Source organism: Netta rufina (assembly GCF_964035555.1).
Source record: "Netta rufina genome assembly, chromosome: 3".
In the NCBI taxonomy this organism is placed as follows: Eukaryota; Metazoa; Chordata; class Aves; order Anseriformes; family Anatidae; genus Netta; species Netta rufina.
The window spans coordinates 114,241,334-114,267,747 of record NC_140125.1 but is presented as its reverse complement, the minus strand read 5'-3'; the positions used below and the strand labels follow the sequence as shown (position 1 = coordinate 114,267,747).

General features: G+C 43.5%; 2 protein-coding genes across 2 annotated transcripts in view; one reads left to right on the top strand and one right to left on the bottom strand.

Annotated features, from left to right (window-relative positions):
• Nucleotides 1-269: 269 nt before the first annotated feature.
• Nucleotides 270-6,849, top strand: WDCP (WD repeat and coiled coil containing; the record flags this gene model as incomplete). The annotated part of the gene is made up of 3 exons (XM_084283479.1): nucleotides 270-2,129; nucleotides 4,483-4,600; nucleotides 6,376-6,849. 3 exons carry the CDS (start codon nucleotides 270-272, stop codon nucleotides 6,645-6,647), a joined length of 2,250 nt encoding a protein of 749 aa, XP_084139605.1. The 3' UTR covers nucleotides 6,648-6,849.
• A 7,417-nt stretch (nucleotides 6,850-14,266) lies between these two features.
• The window catches only part of MFSD2B (MFSD2 lysolipid transporter B, sphingolipid), a 36,489-nt gene continuing 24,341 nt past the window's right edge, over nucleotides 14,267-26,414 (bottom strand). The window contains exons 10-14 of the mRNA XM_084283771.1: nucleotides 25,356-25,436; nucleotides 19,525-19,634; nucleotides 18,143-18,286; nucleotides 15,921-16,097; nucleotides 14,267-14,854 (exon numbers count right to left, since the gene is read on the bottom strand). Of these exons, the coding sequence (XP_084139897.1) occupies nucleotides 14,797-14,854; nucleotides 15,921-16,097; nucleotides 18,143-18,286; nucleotides 19,525-19,634; nucleotides 25,356-25,436 (570 nt within the window). The 3' untranslated portion in view covers nucleotides 14,267-14,796. The remainder of the gene's footprint in view (nucleotides 14,855-15,920; nucleotides 16,098-18,142; nucleotides 18,287-19,524; nucleotides 19,635-25,355; nucleotides 25,437-26,414) is intronic.

The following is a 26,414-nucleotide window of genomic DNA, read 5'->3' as shown; positions in this document are numbered from 1 at the left end:
CTGGTTTTGTGATGAAAAAGCAGCAGACTAAGCCTGTAAAAACAGCAAAACCTCTTTTAAAATTGCATTTCACTGGGGAAACATTACGAACAACAACAAAAGTTGGGTTGTGGACGAGCTTTATGTGTGTGTTGACTTCACCGAAAGGAGGAGTCCAGCATTGGCAGGGCCATAAGCTAAATAATCCTGCAGGTGTTTTGCTCTGTCTTCCACAATAATTGTTTTTTCTTTCCATTCTGGTTTGTTCAGATGCCTCACATCAAAAAATCATGGAGCTAGGGAAGGCGAAGCTCCTGAGAACCGGCCTTAATGCCTTACACCAAGCGATTCACCCCGTGCACGGCATCGCCTGGACAGATGGGAAGCAGGTCATCCTGACTTCCTTACACCTCCACAACGGAGAGCCAAAATTTGGTGACTCGAGCGTCGTTGGGCAGTTCGAGCACGTTCACGGACTCTACTGGGGCCCGAGCCCCGCTGATGCCCCCGCCCTGCTCGCTGTTCAGCACAAGAAGCACATCACCGTCTGGCAGCTCTGCCTGAACGCCACGGAGAGGAATAAGCTCCTGGTCTCTCAGACATGCGACATCAGCGAGCCCTTCCCGGTGCTCCCCCAGGGCTGCGTGTGGCATCCGAAGCAGGAGATCTTGGCCGTGCTCACCACGCGCGACGCCTCGGTCCTGCACTCTGTGCATCTCAACAGCTGCAGGGTGAAAGCCGATATCAAGGGCAGCGGCCTCATCCACTGCGCCTGCTGGACGAAGGAAGGCAACCGCTTAGTCGTGGGGGTGGGCAGTGCCCTTCACTCCTACATTTGGGATGAGGCTCAGAAAGCGCTCCACGCTTGCTCCTTCTGCCCCATCTTCGACGTGGGGGGCTACATCTGCGCTGTAGAAGCCACCCTGAGTTTCCAAGTTGCTGTGGCTACCGAGCTCCCCCTGGACAAGATCTGCGGCCTCAATGCGGGGGTTGCCTTCGAAGTGCCGGCGAGCATCGAGACCGAATCCTTCCCCTCGCAGTCCAGCTTGTGCGGCGAGGAGGAGTTCTCCATGGACGGGGGCAAAAAGTCGCTGGACTCGGAGAAGCCCGCGTCCGCTCTTCCGTCTCCCGTGGATCTGACTCACCTGCTTTCCAGCAAGCAGGGGGCCGACTGCAGCCCCCTGCTTCACCTGAGGCCCAAGGACTACCTGACGGGAAGCGGGCAGGACTCTTCGCATCTCATTCTGGTGACTTTTGAGAGAAAGGTGACCTCCACCAAGAAAGTGAGCATCCCAGGCATTCTGGTTCCTGACATCATGGCTTTTGACCCCAGAACTCAAACTGTGTCGGTCGCCTCCAACACCTGTAACGTCATTTTAGTCTATTCGCTGACTTCGTCCAATTTGCCCAACATCCAGCAAATTCAGCTAGAAAAAAATGAGAAACCGAAGGGTTTGTGCTTCCTGACCAACAAACTGTTACTGATCCTGGTTGGAAGACAGAAATTCACTGACCCCGCGTTTCTTCCCTCTTCGAGGTCAGACAAATACATGATCCGGTTGATGATTAAGGAACTGATGTTTGAAGTGGGTCCTTCATCCGCAGCGGTTAACGGGAATTCCTGTTTTAATCTTTCCAACGCTCCTCACGAGCTCCCTGCAGATGTTCACCCTCTCAGTCGTGGGCTCTTGATACCAGACCGTGCTGCCCCGCAGTCCCCTACCAGCAGGAGAAAGCTCATTGAAGAAATTAAGAGCCCTGCGTATGAGCAAAGCTCGTTGTTGAACGTAAACGACCTCAAAGACAAAAAGCTGCCTTTGGGTTTCCCTCCAGCTCTTGAGGCTCTCGATGCTGAACCAGTAAATCGGGCTGTGGCGTTGTCCACCACGTCGCTGTCATTTTCTAACAAGCCAACATCTCCTAAAAGGCAGACAGATGGAGCGTCCAAAATACCGAATTCTTACAAGAATAACCTGTTAAGTGAAAAGGAAGCGAGTTATTTATCAAAGAACGTAGAAAAACTCTCTGGTAACTTTACCGAATTGCAGCGTCACGTCCGTGAGTTAACCGAGCTGCTAAAATCGGGGAAGAGAAATCTTCCCCTCTACCCATCTTCTCAGGAGCCTTCTTTTATTAATATCACCTACCAGGTAATTAAATATTGGAAGCCTTCATGGCCAAACCCATTTACGGATGTAACAGACTTTGTAAAGGACCGGTTGAAAGCTGTGGTCAGGTTGCACACGGGGAGGGCGCCATCCTGCACATGTTTAGTACGCGCAGATTTGGTACAGATGAGTCTGAGAGGAGCCTTATTTTAGGGCTTTCCCTTTTAGATAGGTCTGGTTTCTTTTTGGTGTTCTCAGTTTTGAAGTTCTTTTATTTAAAAGTGTTTCATTTGGGGGATTATTCAGCGCTGCCTGTCCCCACCTCACGTTTGGGCTGAGCTCGTCGGCTTCAACCTGAGCAGCTGTACCTTGCCCTGCTCTGCAGAAGGTGGTGAGAACCCAAAGAACCCGTGCGTCACAGTTCTGTTGCAGAATTGAAGTCTTGTCTCAAGGTCTAGGATGTTTTCCTCAGCAATTTCTGGAGCTTTTCGTGCAGCAATTCAGGCAGTGAAAAATGCTGTCTATGGGAATTTCTGATTCTCCTGCCCTTTTCCAAGAAGAACTGTAATAATGGGGACTGAAACAAAAAAAAATGGCTTTGTCTCTAGAGCAGAAGTCTTGCCAATTAGTATTGAGAGCACCATCTGAGAAGGAGGGAGACCCTTAATGACAGAAAGATAATTCAATTAGCATAGCTTAAAGTGGCTTTAAAATCAAATTTCCTTTGAAAGACACTTTTGGCTGAAAGCAGGTATTTCTAAATCTCATGCTAGAAGGTGTAAGATAGCTAATTATTAAATTGTGGCACAAAACCATTAGTTCTCTTCCAGAGGTGGTTTTAATAATTCTTAGTCGATATGCGTAGCAATTTAAACTGCCATTTCCTTTCAATAACCACTAATTTGGGGTCTTTATTGCTAAAAATAATTTATTCTCAACTTCTGTAGCATCATACTCTTAGATCCTAGACCATATTTCCTCCCTCTGTTTGCTGTTTTCCATTCTAAAAAATTTAATAATTATAATAACTGTTGTTTGTTGATTTTTTTTTCTGGCTTTCTTAAATCCTAATGATATGTAGGGCATTGCTCCAGAAACTGGACTTAAATATCGAAGTGAAAGTTTTCCTGAGCATGGGAGCATGGCTGCTGTCTCATTTTCCTGAGTTGCTTATTTAGAGACCTTTTTATATTTGAGGTCACACAAATTTTGATGATGATTTTGTATTCGGATCTCTTTTAAAATATAGTTTGAAATTGAATTACGTTTCAGCTTGTCTTGAAGCTGCAAGAGCTCGAAGAGTTACACTTGCAGGAGAATTAATTAAATTTCATGAATTAAAGGCTCCAGTTTTGCCTCCAGATTTTGGTTGGTGATGACTTGTGATAAGAAAATAATTTGATTTCTATGATTGCAGTTGGAAGGCCTGGCAGGGAATGGTGTGTTCTAACTTCAATCAGGGTACGTTTGATTCAGAAATCTTCAGCAAGCAAACAGGGATCCTCGCCTTACGTGTCGAGCCCTGATCATTTCTCTACTGTCCAGTTTATTAGGCAGATTTTACAAAATGGTGAGGAACCCCAAAGTATCCTAAACAAGCAGTGTCTGAGAAAGAGCAGTGGCACGTTTATCAGTGCAGGGAAGGAGGACCGTGAGTGCATTTCCAGGCTCCACACTTAACACACGTCTTTTTTGTGGATGGACGGGTCTGTGTGGAAGAGGAGACAGAATTCACCTTGTTTGTGTCGTGCCCCAGAGCTGAGACCAAGGCTTCTTTGGGAAGCGATGTGGCTAGGTGAATTTTATCCTATGCGAAGGCAGAGTTTGTAGATTTGGTAACAACCGACCTTCTGCAGACTTCAAAAATGCTTTGTTGGCCCCATGGGGGATATTCTTTGCAGACACTTAGTGAGTTTTATGGCTTGGAGCTGTGATGATCAGAGGTGAGGCAGGCTCTTCTGATGTGTTTGTCCGTTTCTTGTCCCAGAAGCTTACGGACAGGATTTCTCAACTCTTCAGTGAGGAGTGGATCACAGGAGAGGGAAAGATGGAAAACTTGCTGCTTTATGAACTCCCCAGGGAAGGGTCCCTCGCGGGTGGTAGGATGATGGTCAGATGTAGCCTGTTGTTTTCCTCAGGGGCAGTGTTCCTCTCCCATGCTGACACGGATTTAGCACGTAGCGATTTGCTGCTGTCGTTCACAAATCTTCTCATGTTGAGAGCTGAGGCTTGAAAGTATGAATCCTGCAAACTGGTCTGAGTGAAAGTAGCATTTGGCTTTCTGTAAGTGGTGTAGTTGAAGGCATAGCTGCAATTTTGTTTTGATAAATGTCATTTTGATATCTCTGCTGAAATGTACATCACTGTATCTAACGACTCTCTCTTGAATTTACAGAAGCAGCTTTCCAGAAACGATTCAGATGAAAGGCGATCTGTTATTCTTTGTGAGGGTAAACTTCGTCTGAGTATAGTCCAGCAGATATTCAACCTCTCTCTTGTAGAAATGCAGCACGGTACGTTGTAATTACCCAACCAAATGAACACTTCAAACACACGCAGCACTCTCAGCGAGCAGTAGCAGTGCGCATAACCTGATCTGGAAAAAAAAAAAAACAAAAACAACAACAAGGAACACATACTGAAAGGTTATTAATAAAAGCTCTTAGTTACAATGTAAAGATTCTTTTCAGTCTAGGCTGTGACTGAGATAAACCTTTACAGTATATAAAATGAGGAAACTTTAATGTACTGGTCTTCTCCCTTTTTCAAGCAGCTAGTTATACAGGAAAATGACTGTCACCTAGTATTTTAGATGTATTTTCAGCTGTTTTAATTGGAGAAACCTGAGTAACAGGAAGGTTAGAGTTGGTGGTTTTGATACACAGTTTTCTGTATTTTAATTTGTAGTTCCATTATCAGGTGTCCTTTAATAAATCTGATATATTTTTTTTATAAGCACAGAAGTAGTGCTCTAAATTTTAGCAGTTTGGTTCACTCCAGTTTTTGCAGTGAAGGAAACTGCCTTCTTCCTGTGTGCTGCTCTGCTGCCATCCATTCATCCCATGCACATCCCAAGTGCCTGGGTGTGTGTCAATTCAAAGAGTCTCCCTTCTGGCAAGAGCAGGAGATGTGCCTTGGGGATATGAGCTCGTACTCCTAAGTGTATTTTCAGTACTGTTCCAGCTGCTCACCCACTGTGTCTGCTGTCACGCTGCAATTTTATTTTGAGCTATAAGACTCGAAGAACTTCACTTTCTGGATAGTACTGAGGAGGGCGTCCCCATTACTACTGTTATTTAGACTTCTCCTTGATAGCTTCAAATGTAAACTTAGCAGAATTGGTTACCCATGAATAAGTAATCATGCAGACAACTAGCCTAATTAAACCTCAGAAAGAAACAGTGTTACAGTAGGTTTCTTTATTATTTTTACAAGTATTACTAGGTAAATGGGCACAACAGGAATGGTAGTTCCAAATTCCCGAATTGTACTGATTTTAAAGTTTGTTCCAAACGAGATATTAAGCCGAAAGATTAAAGGGTCGTGTGCTTTTAAGCTGCAATCTCCTTATCTTGTGACATGAAGTTATATAATGTAACTGCAGAAACAGCTGGAAATGTTGCCCTCAGCTCCCTCACACACCCCCACCCTGAGCTCAGTGTTATTACTTCATCAGCTTAACAGATACAGGTAGGGAAATATTCTGGTTTGTGTCATTTGGTAAAAGTTGGTGCTTCTGAGTCAGCAAATTATTTCAAATCGCAAAAATCATGCTAATAACGACGTGAAGTCAAATAAAAAATGGACCAGAGATGTGAGGCTTGTACAATCTAGAACAATATTTCTGCCTCATGTTTATTGGAATTAATTATACTGAAATGACATAACAGAAGCTGTTTCTATTTTTTTTTAATTATAATTAATTTGTCATTTAGTTTAATCTGCTTTGTACAGTATCTGCACAGCTTAAGCTCTGTAAAGTAGTCTATGAATACCTAATTAAAACCAAGTCTGGATGCTTAAGAGTTCTGCTCAGAATTTAATTTCTCTTCCTTATTTAAAGCGTGCATTTACTATGGTCACCTCTGCTAGTGGGAAAACTGTCAGGAGGCTCATGATTTTGCATGGTTGTTAACTATCCTTTAGTTTTGCATCTCCCTGTGCCCTTTGCCAGAAAAAACTGCTGTAAGCATACTGAAGCATTTAATTTTAGAAGAAATGTGTTTTATACCTGCATTGTGCCTACTTACAGAGGAGTTTGCAACCAGCTGTGTGTCTGCCTTCACAGGTTCGTCCTGGATTGTTCTCACAGCGGACAGCGAGGGCTTTGTCCCGTTGACGTTTACGTCCCTGCAGGAGGTAGTCGTAAGGGATGCCAGCGCAAAAGGCTACAGCGCCCGTTCCTCCAAAACGCTGGACATCATCAGTTCTACAGAAGGCTGCAGACCCGCTGCTTCGGAAAGCCTGGATATCACCAGTTCTTTGGAAGTCCTCAGAGACTGTTCCTCCAAGGCTTTAGACAGCAGCAGTCCTTCGGAACAAGCCAGCAGCAAAATGTGACGTTGGGTGGAGGGTTTGTAATGCTGTCGTATGGTAGGAGACACTGTATGGACTGCGAGTTCTAGGTAATGGTCTGTCTCAAACCTCGGTTGGGTTTCTGTCACTTTTGTTGACATCTAAATTATGTATTTATTTATTTGGTCCTTGGAAACATTAGCTTTTTTTTTTTTTTTTTTTATACCGAGATGTTTTTTAAATATGCCTCTTGCATACGGCAGGTATTTGTATCAGTGCTTGAAAGTAGAAGGGCTAACAAGCTCCAGAGCTGAAGTTAGCACCTCGGTCTTTAATATCTTGGTGGTTTTAGATGATAGAAACATTGCATAATAAAGACATCCTTGAAAACACTGCATTTTTCCTTATTTCTGCCAAATACTCAGAAGCTTGTAGATGCTTGGAGTGCATCTGGTTACGCACTGGTGTTGGCTAAGGCTGTGAGCAGTAGTTTAGGCATATGGAATTGGGTCAAAGTAGGGTTGTGTAGAATGTGGGCATGGTGTAGAAGTGAGACTTTGCTCCTCCTGTGCCCACTGCTAATGTCTCTGCTTAATTTTCTGAGTCTGGGGAAGCAGCCCTCACGTGTGGAAGCGGTGGTGGTCGGCTGACCCAAGCTGGCAGGTAAGGAGAAAATCAGAAGTGCAAATCTGTGGAGAAACTTACAAGTTGAGATAAAAACAGTTTAAAAGGTTGAAAGGCCAAACCAAAACACCTCAGTGTGCAAGCAGAGCAGAACAAGGAGTTCATTCACTGCTTCCCATCAGCAGGTGGATCTCCAGCAGCTTCAGGGAAAGCTTCATCATGTAGCACTTGGGAAAACACACACCACGGCCCCAAACATTCCCCCTGCCTTCCTCCTTTTTCCCCCAGCTTTTATTGCTGAGCGTGACATCTTGTGGTCAGGAATATCCCTCATCACCTGGGGCCGCCCCTCCCCACCCCATGCACACCCCCAGATTCCGTGCTGGGTGGACAGAGGGGGAGTGAGAGAAAGCCTCAAAAGAATCAGTGCTCCAGAAGCACTGTGCTTGTCACAGATCCAAGGCACAGCACCACAGGGGCTGCCAGAAAGAAACCTCCATCCCAGCCAGGCCCAGCACATTTTATAGGCAAAAGGACGTCAGCATATGGATAGCTGTAAGCTTTTTGTAAGCTTTTGCTAGCTAACAGTTGTATTCTGGTAAGTATTTCTTGGTCTGCATATTGAATTTTTTTCCCATCACCTTTAAAACAATCATCTTAACAACACTGCCTTCAGTACGTCTATTTTAAGTTCTCATAGAGAGAACTGGCAAAAAGGAATTCCAATAACCCACTACCCTGAGAGCCTCCAATTTAAAGGAGGACAGAAAAAAAAATGTTCTATTGCCTTCGTAGTGAGAGAGAGAGAATGCAAGGGTGAAATATTTAGAAAGCAGCACAAGTTGATGTGGCGTGGATTGCAGCACCAGAAAATGCAGTAATCCAGGATCGCTGCCCATAAAATTAAAGCACGGTGACATTAAGCAGTTTATCAGGCTTTCACGGTGGCACTTGACTGGGAGAAGGAATCGAGTGACAAGATTATGGAACTGGAGCTGCTGCCTCAGGACTAATATGATCTCGTATTGCCTATTTGGAAACTGTGCCACCGTCAAAAATCAGCAGCCCACAAAACATCGTATTAAGGCTACACCAGCCACTAAAACAGCCGCTGGCATTTGCCTTTGGTCGTAACGAAAGAGGTGGAGAACTCCAAGGCGCTTGGAGAAAATCCTCCAGACTGAGCTGAATTGCACTCGGAGCTGGGATACCGCCCTGACAGGTTCACAAAACGCCACCCAGAATTGCTGAAAGTGTTCAGGAGGGCTTTAAATATAGAGATAATTTTTTCTGTCTATCAATACCTGTGCTTACCTTGCCCCCAGCAGCTCCTGGTTTTTGCATAGTGGAACTCCAGCCCCAACTGGTGGTGCAAAGCATCATCTTCCAGGAGTGCTCTGTGCACAACACAAGGGTCTTCATTACTCCTCCAGAGACACCTGGCTCTTGGGACCAACCACGAACAACCACCAAATCGTGGACCACAGGCACACCAGTGCTCACCAGGTGTCACCAACTACTCCAAAATCGTGTCCAATTTCAATTACTTTCGGGTTTCACTGCCCTACAGCTTCTGGGTGCTGGATTTATCGTGCAGTTGCCTTTATTCACAGCCACCCTGTAGACAAGGAGCATAACCCTGCGTGCTGGTAACCAGAGAGAAGGCAGCAGGGTCTGAACGGCGGAGGAAAGGAAAGATCTACGGTTCCCTTTGTGTTCCTCGTGGGAGTTCCTTGTGCTTACATCCTCTTACATCCTACATCCTCTGCCTGGTGCTCACCTTTCCAAGCAGTCTATCAGACCTGTGCCGGGTCCACAGCACATTCCCTTCCGTGCTAACACCAGCACCAAGCCCGTTTTCTAGCTGTCAGCCCCACTACCAAGCTCCTTGCCCTTTCGGCTGCACAGGCAGGATAACTGAGGTACGTCTTCCCTGGCTTTCACAGCGTTGCTTCTGCCGACAGCCCAGCTGCAGGGAGTCACCGGCCTCCTGCACTGAAATCCCACCGTGCTTGCTGCAGCCCCCGACCATCCCGTGTCGCATCGCTGCCTTCTCTGTTGATCTGCATTTATAGGATCAGGCACTGGGTTGGGGAGGGAGAAGTTGAGCGTGTGAATACCTGGTAACCACAAAGCATTAACCGATTCTCCTGAGTTTCCTTTTCTCTGCGTTCAGGTGTCCAAATCCACAGCTTTGAGCCAGTCACTGATGTCAACCCAACAGCCCTCAGGAGAGGATTTCAGGGTGTTTCCAGGGAGCTTGCTTGTTTTATGGCTCTTCTTCCACCCCAACAAGTCACCTCAGGAATTCTGGAGTTTCCCATTCTCTCTTCTTCATTTCTCATTCTCTCTTCTTCCCGGTGAGGGTGATGGAGCACTGGGACAGGCTGCCCAGGGAGGTTGTGGAGTCTCCTTCTCTGGAGATATCCAAACCCTGTCTGGACGCCTACCTGGGCAGCCTGCTCTAGGGAACCTGCTTTGGAAGGGGTTTGGACCCAGTGATCTCTTGAGCTCCTTTCCAACCCCTACAATTCTGTGATTCTTCATGGCCAGTTCAGCACAGCAGAGACTTTGCCAGGACCTGGAGGTGGCTGTCGTTTTGTGTTCATCACAGGCCGATGACATGGCCAGCAGAGGTGGAATCGCTGAAGCTGACAGAGGTCACAACGTGCAGATTCTTCTCCATGACTTTGAGGAAGGCCAAAGGGTGAGTTCACTGTGGAAATCTAAGGGACATGCTTCCTCCTGGATTGCAGCTGATTTGGGCAGATCAAACAAAAGGATGGACACTCGTCAGCCATCGTAAACCTGGTCCTGTCATCATGATGCCAAGCTGGTGGCCTGAGTTGACCACAGGTGGGGAAAATATCATCTAGGTGAAAGAGAGATGATGGAGACTGCTAAGCTATGAAGGAAATCCTGTTCATCGCTTGGTGAATGGAAATGATTCCCCAGGCACCAGCAAAGACAAAGAGGCAATCACAAAATCATTAAGGTTGGAAAAGCCCTCCAAGGTCATCTCGTCCAACCATCCCCCTACCACCAATGTCACCACTGAACCATATCCCTAAGCACCACGTCCAACCTCTCCTTAAACACCCCATTTGGGACAAGAAATGGATCAAGAAATAAACCTTAATTCTTATTCTATGCCTTCAGAGAAGACACTCGTCTCCCTGCCATCCAACAGCACTGCTGCTGTCCAGTTCGGGTTAGAGATGCTGCTCTGTAAACACCTCTGAAATTACACTGCACACCCACCTTTCCTGCAGAGTGCTGTGGTTCTAGGACCATTCTCCCTCCCTGTGCTGTCTCTTCAGTTCTCGTTTTTGCCAATTTGTGTGTTCAGAGCCTGCAAATTCTTGGGCGCAAAGCAGAAAAATGTCTCCTCCTTCATCTCAGGGACTGAGGCGTGTGCTGCTCCTTTGCCTTTTGAATGAAGCCTCACAGTGAGTTAGCATGTTTTATGCAGCAGATTGGGTGCTTAATGATGTGAAAGCTATCTCATTTCGTACCTTAAGCCTCTAACATACACTAATTTTTTTAACCATACCACTCAGCACTCTCGCTAGTGTCTGAACAATGGTCTTGTAGAGAGTTAAGGTGAAAAAAAGCATTCAGAGCAGCTTGAGAAACTTCTGATCTCAGAAAGAAATTGCATGAAAACAGAAAGCTCACTTACTCACCTGTCAATTGTATGGATCCAGCTGACCTTTCCATCACTCAGCCTAGCAGTTTTCTGAAGGGAAAACCTACTGTAACACTTCAAGGCTGTTTTGTGGTTGTTTTTTAAACTACAATATGAAATTCATACGAAGTATGTGATTGAACTGTACAGCTACTGGCTGTGCCCCTACTGCATGAGACTTTGAACTGCGGTGCCTTCCCTTCCTCGCCTTCAGAGACCTCGCCAGCAAATACCAGGTCTTTAAGGACCTACATTTCCCCTCCAGGAAATTCCTCCTCTCAAGGAGGAGATTGTTTTAATTTTGAGTTTTCTGTCTACAACCCAGAAAGGCAAGTAGAAAAGAAGATGAAAAGAATATTTGGTAAGCAACCACAGAAACAAAACCAGCAGAGTTTGGCTTTAAAACGTTGTCCACTTCAAGTGTTTTACTTGAAGTACAGAAGGTGAATAGAGACCAGGGGATGCAGCAGGGATTGAATCCAGCAGCAATTCTTACAAGGTACAGCACTGACTTAAGGAATTAGTCCTCAGATCTGCAGGGCCCTTCCTGCAAACCCAGTGACCTGAAACGCAAGGCACCAGGCCTCAGGAACTCCCCAGGGACAGATGTCCGAGGTGGTATTCACCTGTTAAAGCGGGGGACTCAGCACAAGCGATCTAATCCACCTAAGCCGTGACAGGTCAGCAAGCTCAGGGGCAGGCAGTGCCTCGGGGTGGGAGGACACGGCTAGCGAGAGGGAGCAACCCTCTCTTACAGTGCCCGATGGGCAATGATGGCTCGTCCACGTGCTTAGCTGTGACCTGCAGGCACACCGATTGCCAGCAGGAATGCATGACCAGGTGGTACAACCTTGGAAGTTTTTTATATCATTTTTAGGCAGAAACCACAAGAGGCATAAAACTGGAAGAGTTGACCAGTGACTAGCTCAGCTACAGACTATACCAGCAAACAGCCTGATATAGAAGATTTGGGGAAAAAAAAAACAACACAACCCTACTTCAAGAAAGGGCAAGGAATGGGCATGGTTTGCTTTACAGACAACTCCCCAGGCAGATGTGATTCTGTTATCCTTTTCTTCCTCTTATTTGTGCAAATCCATTTGTTGGAACTGCTTGTGTGTAGGTGGGGAAGTGCTGTCCATTAGGCACCCAGCTGGTTTAATCCAATCTCCCATGTTCTTGTGACTGTATTTGGGTATTACTTGAATGAGAGCCCCTGGGGACTGAACTTGGCCCCTGTTACTGACAATCAGTGCAAGGCAGGAGGTAGACATTAGATTAGCATTTAATCTGAATGGTTGTCAGCATAAGAATCTGCTTCTTCCAGTCACATGTTCTGAACATACATACACAGGACACATCATTTTAAAATAACAAGAAGATACTCAAAGTTCATTTGTTTTACAGCATCAACAATGAGCCCTAAAAAGCAAAATTGCCAAAAAAATCTTACTTTGCACTTACTTCTTCCATTCTCTTTGCTTAGAAAAAATACATTCGTTTTCTTAACAAAAGTACAACTCTGGTAATCAAATAAAATACCTGAGATTTTCAAAATATAAAAATATTTTGCTACATTTAATCAATGGAGGTTTTCCATTTTATTTTGATGCTACTACTACATGCAAAGCGAAGACTAAGTGCATCTCTGTTAGGTAAATATCACATTGCCTCACTGGAGCAGAGGAATAAAGTTTACAATCAATCAACCGAGTTTACCTTTGCAAGAGACAGAAGTCAGGATGGGGATACTGCAAAGTTTAGAGGCAACTGCACAACTGATCTAGAAATAATATCTCAGGACACATTCAAATTCTTCCAATCCACCACAGCCAGCAGTTTCTGCAATCCTTTTATCGCTGGGCTAAGTTTTTGGCTTATGTAAACTGACAGAATCACTGCCTTGGAGCTACAGATTTATAGCAGCTGAAAACAAAAAACATTTTAAAAATAAATAGGCTTTACTAGGACTTCTGGTTGTTTTTAAAGAAGACTGTTCAGACAGACACAAATGTTATGGAATAAAACAAACCCCCTAAAATGTTTTCTATGATGCTTCTGGAGCTATGTGATATTACTACATCATTTACCCACTTCAAAATGAAGTGTTTCTGCTATTTCAAATTCTATTAAACTCAGAAATGTAAACGGGCTTATGGTTTTTATTGTTGTAAACACGAATGCCCCAGGCAGTAGAAATCTTGGCTTGTTCAAGAACTGAAACCAAAAAAACCCACATCCCTAGATGTCAATTCAATACAAGTCTCAGACGTCATTAACTCTTACCCATGCACACTCAAAATACACCCTTAAAGGCTTGCTCATTATCAAGCGTTTTTCTGAACTAGGACAGTTCATTAAGCCTTAGACTTCCAACTTGCCTGAAAAGGTTTCTGCGTTAATGAGATACTCTGTGGATGCACTGATTTTATTTTGCAGTGTCTTTCAGTCAAAGCTTTTCCAGTTTCCAGTCCCAGCACTGAGCCACTTCCCCAGATGTCCCTGAGCAAATTGCTTATTGCACTGCCTCCAGTGACACCCACAGGAGTACCCACACATGCTCCTACATGTGGTGGGCTACTCCTTCTAAGGCACTTCTAGTCCAAAATTAAGGCACCCTCCCATATATTTGTACAGGGAAGCCAGTGGGCCGTAAATTCATGTCTTGTTTTGCACTGTGCTAATTTCTTCATGTGAAGGAGCCTTCAACTCCTGGATTCATCACTCTCCCCCCCCCAAATTTAGGTATCTGTCTTCAGAGTCCAGGCATTTTAGCCTGAGCTTGGAAGCAGCCTCTGGAGGTGTCTGTCTCTCCACTGACTCCACAAGAAGCCCAGAATGACTAAGCCTGAATTTAACTGCCCCGGAAAGTGCCTGAGGTGTATCTTTTATCTACAAAATGTGTTCAGCAGCATGAATCTATAGTAGAAATGAGGTTTTAGATAATGTATCTAAAGCCATAATGAGATCCCTGAGTGAAAAGAATCACCACTTCAAAGTCATGTGTAACCTCATTATTACAAAACACTGTGCAAGCTGAGATTAACAGCGATGCCATGGTGTTTCGTAAGGCTGACAAAACCCACAGGAAAACCAGGTGGGTACCATGATTGCTTAAAGACCAAAGTTACAGAAATTTGAAGGGCCTACATAATATTTGGAAGATACTACAGATTTTAGGCACCTTGAGTGAAGATACTGTTTTTGAAATTAAGTCCTCACACTCTGACAAAGATCAGTATAAAGGTGTGTGAAGCAAGGAACTCCAACAATGGGAAATGCAAGGTTCTGTTTCATCTAAAATCTATAAAGTTAAATTACATCAAATCTCTTTCAGAATAACCCTTTGTGAGAAAATCCTCAAAATATCTCTGCATCTGTGATTTGCTTCATTTCAAAACAAAATAAATCCTATATTTTTATGGCATACTTCAGAATTTCAAAGTGCTTTCCAAATACGCTAGCGTGCAATGTATAGGTAGAAATTAAGTTCAAAATCTACCCCAATCTCTGAGGTTGAAATATATCACAAGGTATATTTGGGCAGTATACCACTTTTACACTTTTTCCCTTGGCCTACAAGTTCATAGACCCTCCTGTTGCAACAAATCAGTTTTATGTTATCATTGAAAAACAAACAAAAAAAGGCAAACCTTCAATAGCTTGCACTTCTGCATGGTTGTAATGTCTCTTTTAGGACAGTGCATTGAGTTGTATTTATTTTTTACATGGTGATGTTCCTCTCTTGATTTAATTACCGACTGTCATTCTTTATCATTCTTTATCGTTTCTCACAATGCATGGAAATGACAGAGAAGATTCTCACGGAGTTTCTGTGCAGGGTGTGAGACTGAGTTTAAAAAGTCTTGGTGTTCAGAGCTTTCAGACCGAGGTGTCCTCTGTGTGCTCATCCAGGTTCTCTGTGCTTTGATGGCTCCTTCTGTTAAAAGCAGGACAAACGACGTGTGAGCAGACTTCTTTTAGTGCTAGCTAGACAGGTCACAGTTTGGCAAGCTCAAACAAATAAGACAATTGAGAACCAACATCAAGATGTGGTTGTTATGGACCGGGAATAAGGTGCCTACGCAGAGGGGCCAGTGCCATTTCAGATTGTTTAGCCTGTTCCCTCTGGTTTGCAGCTGCCACGCAAAAAGAAGCTGGTGCCTGAGAGGCCTGTGTCATATCTGCCAACCCCATGGAGGTATCTTAGACACTGTAGGGCGATGAAGTGGTCCCAGGAATCCACACACTGGAATTGATCCCTTAGTATAGAAACTTGTTTCCAACTCCAGTAAATTGGTATGATAAAAACACACCAAGAGTAACAATTTACTTTAATATTTAATCCAGCAGTCTTCTAGGATTGACTGCACATGCTATGTATGTCTTATGCATGTCCTCAGTATACCAGGCCTTTATTTAACAGAGGTGGATGATTTTGAGCTCAGCAAGGTTTTCTTTAGAGAGGGACAGAGAGGGGAGAAAGGGGATGAAGGGTATGAGATAGAGAAAAAAGGGAATGAATGCTCAAAACTGTCCTTTCTTTTTGGACCACAATCTTTCCTGCCTACTCACCCAAATTGTTTGGATGTTTCTTACATGCCATAAACAACAAGAATGCTGACAATAATCCTGTTTTCTTCTATACACAAGAAAACTGTAACTATTCACATTTTCTCCAGTAATTTAGCCTGGCTAGAAAATTCTTCATTTCTGGATTGAAACACTGTACAACAATAGTGCTCTGTGTGCCTCCCTCAAAGAAGTAAAACAGAGCAGCTGATATATCTGAAAAATGGCCCTCTAAAGAGCTAGTACAATACTACAAAAATAAGGTACTGGAGCATGTAATGGTATCATTCTGTTAATAGTTCAACTAATAGAGTGTTGTTTTGTTTTGTGGTAAGGAATATAGAGGTATATGTTGGTAGCTAGTAATTTTTCTCCAATATGACTAGGAGCTGCTGTGAGGATGTTACTGCTGTTTGCAGCTAGTTTAAACCTACCTTAACACTTCCAGGGCAAGCTTTGTTTCCCTCCGACTTTCTTCAGTGATTGGGTAGAAGAGAAGTATAAATAAACCTCCAAGGATGAGGACAGCAGGAACTGCTCCAATGAGGATTTTCAGCGTGAGGATCACATCATTGGATTGTCTGCATAGCCCTGGCTTGTAACCAGTAAACCTAAACAAATGGAAATAACAGTGGTGTGCATATGTCCAAAATTTAAAAGCTCTTAGTCATTTGAAGGTCCCCTTCTTGGATTACTCCTTTCTGGCAATGCTCTTTAAGACTCTTCACCTATTTATTTTCTATAACTTTCTTTTTCCTACCCACCCCTACATGTTTTGCTTCTTGTTTTTCAAATCCTGTGTCTGTGGTGTTTCAGATAACAGCATTATCTCTGTATTTTCTCATTATTATTATATAACATCTAATTAGTTAGAGGAGGATGGAATCTCAGGTGATGAAGTTGGTCTGATACGTGACTCCTATTAGTATTCAGCAAAGTATTCAGGTTCAGCTTTAAAAGTATGCAAATAATCTGACCAATTTCAATAGCAATACTTAACTTTAATTTAAACACACACTTAAGTACTCTGCTCAACACAGACAAATTTACTCAAGTGCTCAGAATTAGGTACACACACTTCATTAATACAGGGGCTTCCGTGCAGTCCCACAACTGCTGATATACTCAATTTCCCATTCCAAATTTGTGGAATGAGCTTATTTTCCTCTGAACATGCAGCTATGAAAGCTATGGCTCATTTATCATTAGCCTGCCTTCTATGCTCTCCCACAAACACTTGCCTTGGGAAATTGCTGGGAGCTAACTGGAATGGAGTAGTAAAGGGGCTAATCGGTAAACAGTAATTGGCTTGTTTAAAACTATTCCTAAATAGTCAGTAAATACTAGCAGATTTGGGGGGGCAGGAAAGCAGGTAGAGAAAGGGATGGTGTTGTATCTTTCACAAATGTTGTCACAGTTTGTTACAGATACAGCCACAAATGGCTTATGCAGTAAGCCTCACTCAGCCTTCATCCTGTCATTTTGGCTCTTTGGTTTTCAAATGACAGCTGTAATTGCAGACAGTTTAATCATGGTTGGGGCCTGGGATCTGATGTTCTGAGCTGCAGATAAACCGAGCTCTTTATCAAAAGCAAAATTAAAGAACTGTCTGTAGAGAAACAGAGCAGGTTAGAGGTGCCTGGTGAAGTTTCCTTCTTTTCAAATACCAATCCAGAAGACCTGCCCAATTACACGGCCTTCTTCATTAATTTGGAAAGTGATTTCTGACCTCACGCTTTCTTCAACATGTAACAATGTTGGTCAAACCTTTTGTCACATAAACAAACAAACAACATTTAACAAACAAGGGTGTTAGCAGTAAGCACCTAAACATCCTAGGCCCAAAAGGTTCAGCCAAGCACTGCCCATTATTCAGCAGTTTCAGCTGCAGGCCCTGGAGCATTCTGCTTATCAAAACCTCTGACTTGGAGCCAAGGGCTAAGTAATATTTCAGACAAGTTAACTTCTAAGTGTTCGTTGCATATTTGAGTGCCATGCATCTACTGAAAGCTAGCAGCTGCAGGCAGAGGCCCTTTCTGCTAGGCCATGTACAAACAGGGCAGATGGCCACCGCTTTCCCAACCTGGCCTTCTAGTCAGAACACACAAGGCAAGCAGTGGGAGGAGAACATAAAGCATCTTCCAGACTGACATCTTCTAGGTGATGCTCAGAGCTGTGAGGAAGGTTCTGTTTCCTAAAACCATGCAAAAATCTGTGATACTTTCATGCAAAACAAGCCACATGCACCCTGCACCACTCCTGCAATCTGAGTAAAGACTTGCAAATTCATATACGTCGTCCAACCCAGGTGCAACTGGGATTGCTCAAAAGAGGTGTATCTCTCACAGGGGACCTTCAGTTGCTAAGCTTTCATGTTCAGTTCTTTATTCATACAAGCCACTCAAATTTACAAGAATAATTTGGAAAAAGTAACATCTAAAGAGGAGTCAGTTTTTTTTCTGAACTGAAACATGCTAGGGTAGGTGGCTTAATGCTCAGTGCTCTGGTCTCAATGATAACAATCCAGTCTTTAGTGGGCAGCCAACTGGAGCTGCTGGCACTTTCAGGCTCAGGGCAAAAAGGCAATTAACTCTACAGGATAAAGGCAGAACACTTTCAGAGCAGATCCACTAAATGGAAGCACAGGGTTACTTACTCCAGGCTGGCAGCAGAAATTCCTACGCCAATTCCTGCTGACATCTTGGTAAAGAAAACATAAGAAGAGTAGAAAATGGTTTCTTGTCCTTTTCCATGAGGATTCTGCAGGCGGAAGTTATCGACAACATCAGGCAGCATTGACCTAGAGATGAGCAAGATAAGATCAAAACTCAAGCCGCCGTCTCTTCTCAAAGCTCAAACTTACTGAAAGAACCTTCCCTCTCCACTTTCTAAGATCTGATTGATGTAATAAGTGATGAAGACAAGAGAATACACTTCAAAAAGTCCTACTGCTGGACAGGAGGGCAAAAATCTTTGTAAGAAATGCACGGCCACGTATTAGCATGTAGACAAACAGTAGAAAAATTATCAAACGCTTTCTGGGAGGTGATAGAATTTCTTAGATTGACTGTCATTCCAGCAGAAGTTGTGATATCAAAGAAAAACCCAACACCTTACCATTTCAAGGGAATCAATCTCTGAATAGTTTTATTCTGAAATAACTCTTGACAAGCTAATAAAATTTTCTGAAACCAACGGGCCTATTCTCTCTGTACTTCAAAGAGACTGTGTTTGGTGATGGGAATCTGAATGAAAGCTGTACAAATGGCAACTGTGAGTCGACATTTTTGTTCTCCAATATATGTCATGATTTACTGTTGGAAAAAAAGCTTCTGCCCCCCTGTGCAGAAATGTGTGTATAGTCTGACAGCTTATCTCACACTCTGTTTCTGTGATCTCTTGGAGTTTCAGCGTTTTCAGGGAATTGTCCAAATGAGTAATACAAAACAGCTCTCAGCAACAGTCGTGCCTTTGGGTCAATTTGACCTGAACAATAATTATCCCCTCTGGAAAGGACATTTCCCATCCTGCTCAATCTTGAGCAATTTCTTCCCACATATTTTCAGTCCTCAAGAGCCACATTGAAGTCTCTGTTTCTTTTACCCATACTCTTGTGGTATTTAATCCGTAACACAGGACTGCTCAAAAGGGTTTCAAAGCTTGACTTATATTTTCTCTGCTACCCTCTAACCTTTTGTCCCCCTCTACTCTGCCCTCGTGAAGCCCCCACTGCATCGAGGTCTCCACTCAGAGGGTGGTGAGGCACTGGCACAGGTTGCCCAGGGAAGCTGTGGATGCCCCGTTCCTGAAAGTGTTCAAGGCCAGGTTAGATGAGGCCCGGATCCAGTGGGAGATGTTCCTGCCCATGGCAGCAGGTTGGAAATAGATGATTTTTAAGGTCCCTTCCAACTCAAACCATTCTATGATTCCATCAATGATTCTATGAAATTCTCTCTCTTTGAGAGGCAAATTACATGCAGTACCCACTTACATATAGACATATACCCCTTCCCCACCTCAAATGCAAAATTCTCCTACCATGGCAACAGCAGAGATGCTGCAATGCTCAGACCAGAGACAAAGGCCACGAAGTATGCCAGGATCAGGTTTGGAATGGTCACTAGCATGACTGCAAAAGGAATCATCCACTGAGGAAGAAGAAAAAAAGTACACATAACTTACTTACAGTAAGCACTAAATATATATCATATATTTATTTATATGTATATATTTATATATATAATAAATATATATCATATATTTAGTGATATATGAACTGTTCCTTTAAAAGTGTAAGATTGTGCAGTGAAATAATGGTTCACATGCACCAAAGCCTAATGCTTGAGTAGTTTGGTGAAATGACATTTCTAAAGAGCTCTGAGCCAACCTGGATTTCCCTGCCCATGAGAATCAGAGAAAATCAGGAGTAGCAATGTTACTGCCTTCTCTGCTAGCATTATTAGGGTTATAGCTGCACCAGTAAATTAAACAGTCCCAAAAGCCTATTTATCAGTCATGAAGCCAACTGGCAGACCCTGGCCACATTCAAAACGCTAAATTCTCCTAATCACTGAAAAAAGGGTGCCCATATGTTGTGGTTTAGCCCCAGCAGGCAGCTAAGCCCCATGCAGCTGCTCACTCACTCTGCCCAGGTGGGATGGGGGAGAGAATCAGAAAGGTAACTGTGACAACTGATAGGCTGAGATAAAAGCATTCCCTAGGTAAAGCAAAAGCCACGTGTGCAAGCAAAGCAAAACAAAACCAGGAATTCACTGGCTACTTCCCATCGGCAGGCAGGTGCTCAGCCACTTCCAGGAGAGCAGGGCTCACCACGTGTAACATTTTCTTGGGAGGACAAACACCATCGCTCCAAAAATCTCCCTTCCTCCTTCTTTCCTGCTTTTATTGCTGAGCATGACACCACGCGATGTGGGACATCCCTTTGGGCAGCCTGGGCCAGCTGTCATGGCTGTGTTCCCTCCCAGCTCCTGGTGCAAACCCAGTCCCTCGCTGGCAGGGCAGCACGAGGAGCTGAAAGGTCCTTGGCTGTGTGTGAGCACAGCTTTGCAACACCGGTGCGTCATCACCACTATTTTCATCACAAATCCAAATTAATTCTGTCCCAGCCAAAACCATGACACCATAGAAATGATTTTTGTGAAAAGCCCCTTGAATGATCTATTTCCCAAACTGTGCCCAGATACTTCCTGGGAGGTTGCTAATCTGTTTGTGCTGGCATTTTCCTGACTATTTAGTAATAGAGATGACCAAATGCCAGTTACAACTTATGTCACCACACTGTGTTTCAAGGGGAAGGACGGAGGTTCAGTGGTCAATTTAACCTGCAAATAACCTGTTTCAGAGATCAAATTAAGCCTTGAATGAAAAGAGTTTGCTTATGCCTTCATATCCAATGACTACTTTGAAGCAGTCTGGGTACTTGGCAGGAGCTAAAGCCAGGAAGGCGGCGTGGTTTGCTTCACTCCACACAGCCAGACACACTCAGGACGTTGCAAAAGTCACTGAGACTCCCCTTGAAACTAAACTAATTTGGGCTGCTCAGGATGTGTTTTCTGGCGGTACTTAAAACCCCCAGATTTCTTCCACTTCCACTTGAGGCAACGGGCTTACAGGCTTGAAAATCCACTACTTCAAATGCTGATTGAATGCACACAGCCCAGCTGTCCCATATCCATCACATGCTCCATCTCCCACGCCTGTGAACCATGGGCACGGCACACGTAGGATCCAGGACCAGAGGCTTATCTACAGGGCTTTTTAATGATGGGGGATTAGTTTAACATTAAGTGTTTCAATCCTCTATAGTCGCAGCTGGGGAGCTGAGGGTATGAGAAGAGCTTTCACGGCAAGTGATTCCCCTAAGCACTGCTATTTACAGTTCGGTATGATAAGTGATTCTGGGAGTCCTGGAGTCTAATCCATTATGTTTATGTTTTAAATGCATTTCCCATCTAAAGCATTTTCTCCTAACCTAAGGAGGCAGAAAATAACCTTTCCTGACTGCGAGTTCCCAGCACAGACAGATAATCCTTGCATTAGCCCGGTGTTGTGGCAAAATCATTATTTCACCACAAGAGAGCACTCCAGCAATACAAGTTTTTATGTTGCCTGTGAGCAGTTTTATGACAGGCTTACGCTCCACATGGGGCCCCCACTCAGAAACCAAAGCACTTAAACAAAATTCGAGATCGATAATAATAATCACGGTAATTGTAATTTTCTACTGGAAGACAAGCACGACCCACAAGACTAGGTTGCAATGCCCCAGAGTTTCACTCCGGCAATGGTAGTGCAATCATGGGGGCAGTGTTCCTGCTGCAATAAACAGCTAACGAGTCTCACTCCTTCCTGCTTGTAAAGCGAAAAAAAAGCTCTGCTATTGGCACCCTGCTCCCTTGTCACGGGGCTGCTGCACTGAGAGTCATAAACAATAGCCCACAGTTGTCATCCCTTTTTCTTCCATTCATGTTTATGGAAGAGGAACCTTCTGGGATGGGAAAGGTGTTGCTGAGCTGTGCAGCAGCTCATTATGAAGGGCAGATTTAGGAAAACGTGCAGCCAGAATGTGAGCAGAAAGGGAGATAGGAAAGTGGCAAACGGGGTGCACAGCCAGGATCTACACAAGGGCACACCTCCCTGCTGAGCAGTGCTGAGAGATGGCAATCAGACAGTGGGGTACGGGTCGTGAGATGAACAGATTGGGGAAATTTGGGATATATATTTTTTTTAATTTTTACTAAATTTTCCTAAACCCACATGGGTACAGAGGGCCCAAAATGCCAGTGAGACCCCCTTCTTAAGGAACTTTGCTGCCTCCCTGAGGCCCTGGTTAAAGATGTTAGAAGAAAACTTCCTAGCCTGGTATGGACCTCAGATTATTATCCATTATTACTTTTTCATCTAGGCAGTGATGAAGTTGCAAATGAGAAGCCCAAGGGCAATCAAAAGAGGCTTCAGGGCTTTGGGACTACTATTTAAAGGATCAGGAGCACAGGTAATGTTTTCCTGTATCCTGCCAGCTGCAGGGAGTGATATTGTAAGAAATGGAGAGATCCAGCTTATCTGGCTCCAAGGCTGATGTCACTAGCAGAATTTTGGCTCTTTTTTTTTTTATTTTTTATTTGACCATGGGGTTGGTCTAGACAACACCAGGCCTGCTGGTGCCTGATGGGATACACTTCTCTCAAAAGGGGAAAAGGATTTTTGCTCAAGACTTAGCAGGGCTGATTGAAAGAGCTTTAAACTGGATTTGAAGGGAGAAAGGAATAAAATCGGGCTCATTTATTTTTCAACTGTCTTGGGAATCTGGAGAGGTCCCAGGTGACTGGAAGCTGGCAAATATTGTCCCAGTTTTCGAGAAAGGCAAGAAAAGAAGGCCCTGGTAATTACAGGCCTGTCAGTCTCATTTCAGTGCATGGTAAAATTATGAAGAAGATTTTTCTGGGAGTTACTGCAAAACACCTGAAAGGCAATGCCACCATTGTCACTGCCAACAGAGGTCCACAACGGGAAGGTCCTGCTTAATTAAATTAATTTCCTTTTATGACAAAGTTACCCATCTAGTTGACCAAAGGAAGCCAGCTGACGCACCCATGCTGTTTCCAAGAATCTTTAGAATCTCCAAGAATCTCTAATACTCAAACACGAGAGAGAGAGGTTCCATTTTTCAGACATGTTGCCCAAACCACAAATCAATAGTCACCACATTTACAATTTCTAATGACAATTCCACCTCCAGTCACTGAGAGACTTACTGATTTTAAGTTCAGTGTTTGCCCCATCAGGACTGAGCAGACAATCTATTCAGAGTTTCCTTCTCTGGAGATATTCAAGGCCTATCTGGACGTCTACCTGGGCAGCCTGCTTTGAGGAACCTGCTTTTGCAGGGGGGTTGGACCCGATGATCTTTCAAGGTCCCTTCCAGCCCCTAGAGTTCTGTGATTCTGTGAATCTAAGTGTAACAAAGCCTATGGAAGCAGAAGCAAGTAAACTGCAGGGCATAATTTCTAGCCTGTGCATCAACCTGCCCATGGGAAGGATCCTGCTAGGGTATGGCCCTATACTTCCAGGGCATCTAGGCTTTGAACTTCCAGTCAGTGTAGATACTTAGCACGTAGCTGATTGATCATCTCTTGGGGGGAATTAACTGAAAGGGAGAAATACCAGTGGAAGGAAGCCAGGATTCTTGTAACCTATCGACCTACCCTGCTCTCTACACAGTGAGGTTTCCTCAACATAGAAATGCTTTTACAGGAAAGTGAATCCAGAGCAGTTCTATTTATTCATTTTTCTCCAGAAAACTTCATTTCACATTACCTCTTCACCCTGAAAGCTGAGCAGAATTTTAGAGAAAAACTTGTTTTTCTCCTGCCTTCTTCCCTTCCAGATGAACACACCTGAGTGACAAACATCACAGCCTTGGATGATGTGGTTTGTTTCACAGTGAGAGAGAAGAGGTTAGTTGTACAGATCACACAAGCTGGTAGTATGGGAAGCCCCTGTGATGCATTGCCAGACACAAAGTCAGACAGTGAGCACATGGGAAGCATTCACAGTCCCTTGGGAAATGTCTATAAGGTGAAATAGAGAGGTGGCTTTTTTTCAGTCCAACTCCTGCTTAGACCATAATGCAGTCAAGGAACTCAACTGTAAAATTAAGTTAAACTATGTTTACAGAGGTGCTGACAGGCTCTCCAGTCATGTTAAACTGAATTTACAGAGCCAAGCTGGTTGTAGAAAGCATAGCCAAATAGGCAGAGATTTCCTAAGGAGGAAATCTGCATTTCCTGGTCCACTCAATGGTCCTATGCTGCTTTTGGCAGTTCTCTTTTCTCCAGTGGTAAAAAGAAATGACGATGGGACTTAGATTCCAGATGTCTGCTTTAAAACACATAACAGTTCAGCTTATTTGGAATATGGGTTTTAAAGTTACTTCTGATTCTTTGGAAGTCATTCCAACACACAGATTGTAATTGCAAAGAATGATAACTATTCAATTATATTTAACAATTGTCTCCAGATCTAAACTTTTCAGCTTTGTTCAGACTTTGACATATAACTTCAGCCTGGATTTTCCAAGTCCCCATGCTTTGTTGTACACAAGGCAGACAATTTCCTTCTTTCCTCTTTCACAAGTAATTGAAGGTAAACAGGGGAAAATGGGGAGAAACAGGCCTATACAATGATTCACTGAGGATGATGACAGAAAATTGCTGCTGTCTGCACTAAGTGAGGGACTTAAAATAATCCATCAGAGGCAAGGGCAGACTCCCTGAGCTGGCTTTGTAGAGCTGTGTCAAAGTTAAAGTAGGCTTTTTTTTCCCAGGCAGGTCAGGCAATTTCTTTTACTTCAGTAATAACTGTCCCTCTCCATCCAAGGGACGTGGGCACCCCTCTCTCCTTAGGTTTCTAGAGTAGGATGTGGAACAGACTCCTGTTTCCTCCTCTGTGACTGCATTAAAAATGCAGTCAGCTTAGCATCATACATAAAGACAAAACTAGTCTTGTAAAACAGATACCTTGTCAACCTGAGACAACATAGATCTGAATTTATAAAACATCATTCAGGCTCACTTCTGAGAGCAGTGTAATGCAAACCTTGGGCAAATTCTTAGCAACAGCAAAAAAAGGCTGAGATATCCCTTCAGCATTGACCTATTTCTCAAAAGTTTCTCTTGAAAGCTTGGAATCCGTCTGAAATTTGGTGTAACAATTTTAAAACAAACTCTAAAACTCAGTGAGTTTCTTGTAGCTTGAGGTTATAAGCACTAGAAATAGTTCTTGAAGTGGCTCCAATTGTCACAGTAAGTGAGCACAAGCAGATTTCTTTTCTCTAAGGATTTGCTTACCGAAATCCCACATGCTGCACACTTCTTGCCAAATCGCTGCAGAAACTTCTGCCAGAAGGGAATGCTCGCAGCTGCTGATACCTACAATTAACAAAAAAGCAAATCTGTGTTGTGCTTACTATCACTGTCTTCGTACACAGGCTGTAGAGTTCACAGATATCTTTCTGTCTAGTGCATGAGGGTCTGAAAGGCAAATGAACATGCAGATTACTGTTTCTCCTCATCCCTCTCCAAGGGATTTGTTTGATTCATTATGATGTTACAAATGAAAACTATCCATGAGAGGCTTTTCCATAATCAAATATCAGCAGACAATAACTTAAGCTTTCCTTTTCGTGTTGTAAGCCACATCAGTTAAAGCTATACAGTCATTAGAGTCCAAGCTTATTGCAAATAGTCAAACTTTGTGCCAATGCCTTTTGCCTCGTGCTCTGAAACTGAGACATGATAATTTTATTAAGCCCTACCCCACCGTACAGGAAGAAAACTGAAGCACAAGATAGATACACTTATCTTAAGGTATACTTAAAGTACATATCCCATCCTACATGTTTATTCTCAGGAACAACCTCTAAGGGAGATAGTCACTTATAATCAACATTACCATACCATACATGTATGTTATAATACTCACCTGATAGCGATTAACAACTACAGGCAACATAGTACTAATGCACTAAAATATTTCTACTAACAACAGTCTTACAACTGATTTAAATTCAAATGTCAACTCACTGTTACAGCTATATTACACTTTTCACTGACTTTGCTTCCTCTCCTTGGTGTCCATTACTTGCAGAGCCTTAAGATACCCAACAATTAGCTATTTCTCTCCAGCATTTTGGTTTTATTACTGGAAAAGGTCTGTCTTATAATGTGGGAAAGGAAGAATCAAAAAGAATCATCAAAAGGATATCAAAAAAGAATGGATCCTATCAAATTCTGATATCAAATCCTACCAGTTTTGATATCCTATCAAAAAAGATGGAAAGGCTGGAACCAAGAAGTGGAAATGAAATTGCCCTAAAGTGGTTCCACAAAATCTCTGTACCACATTGG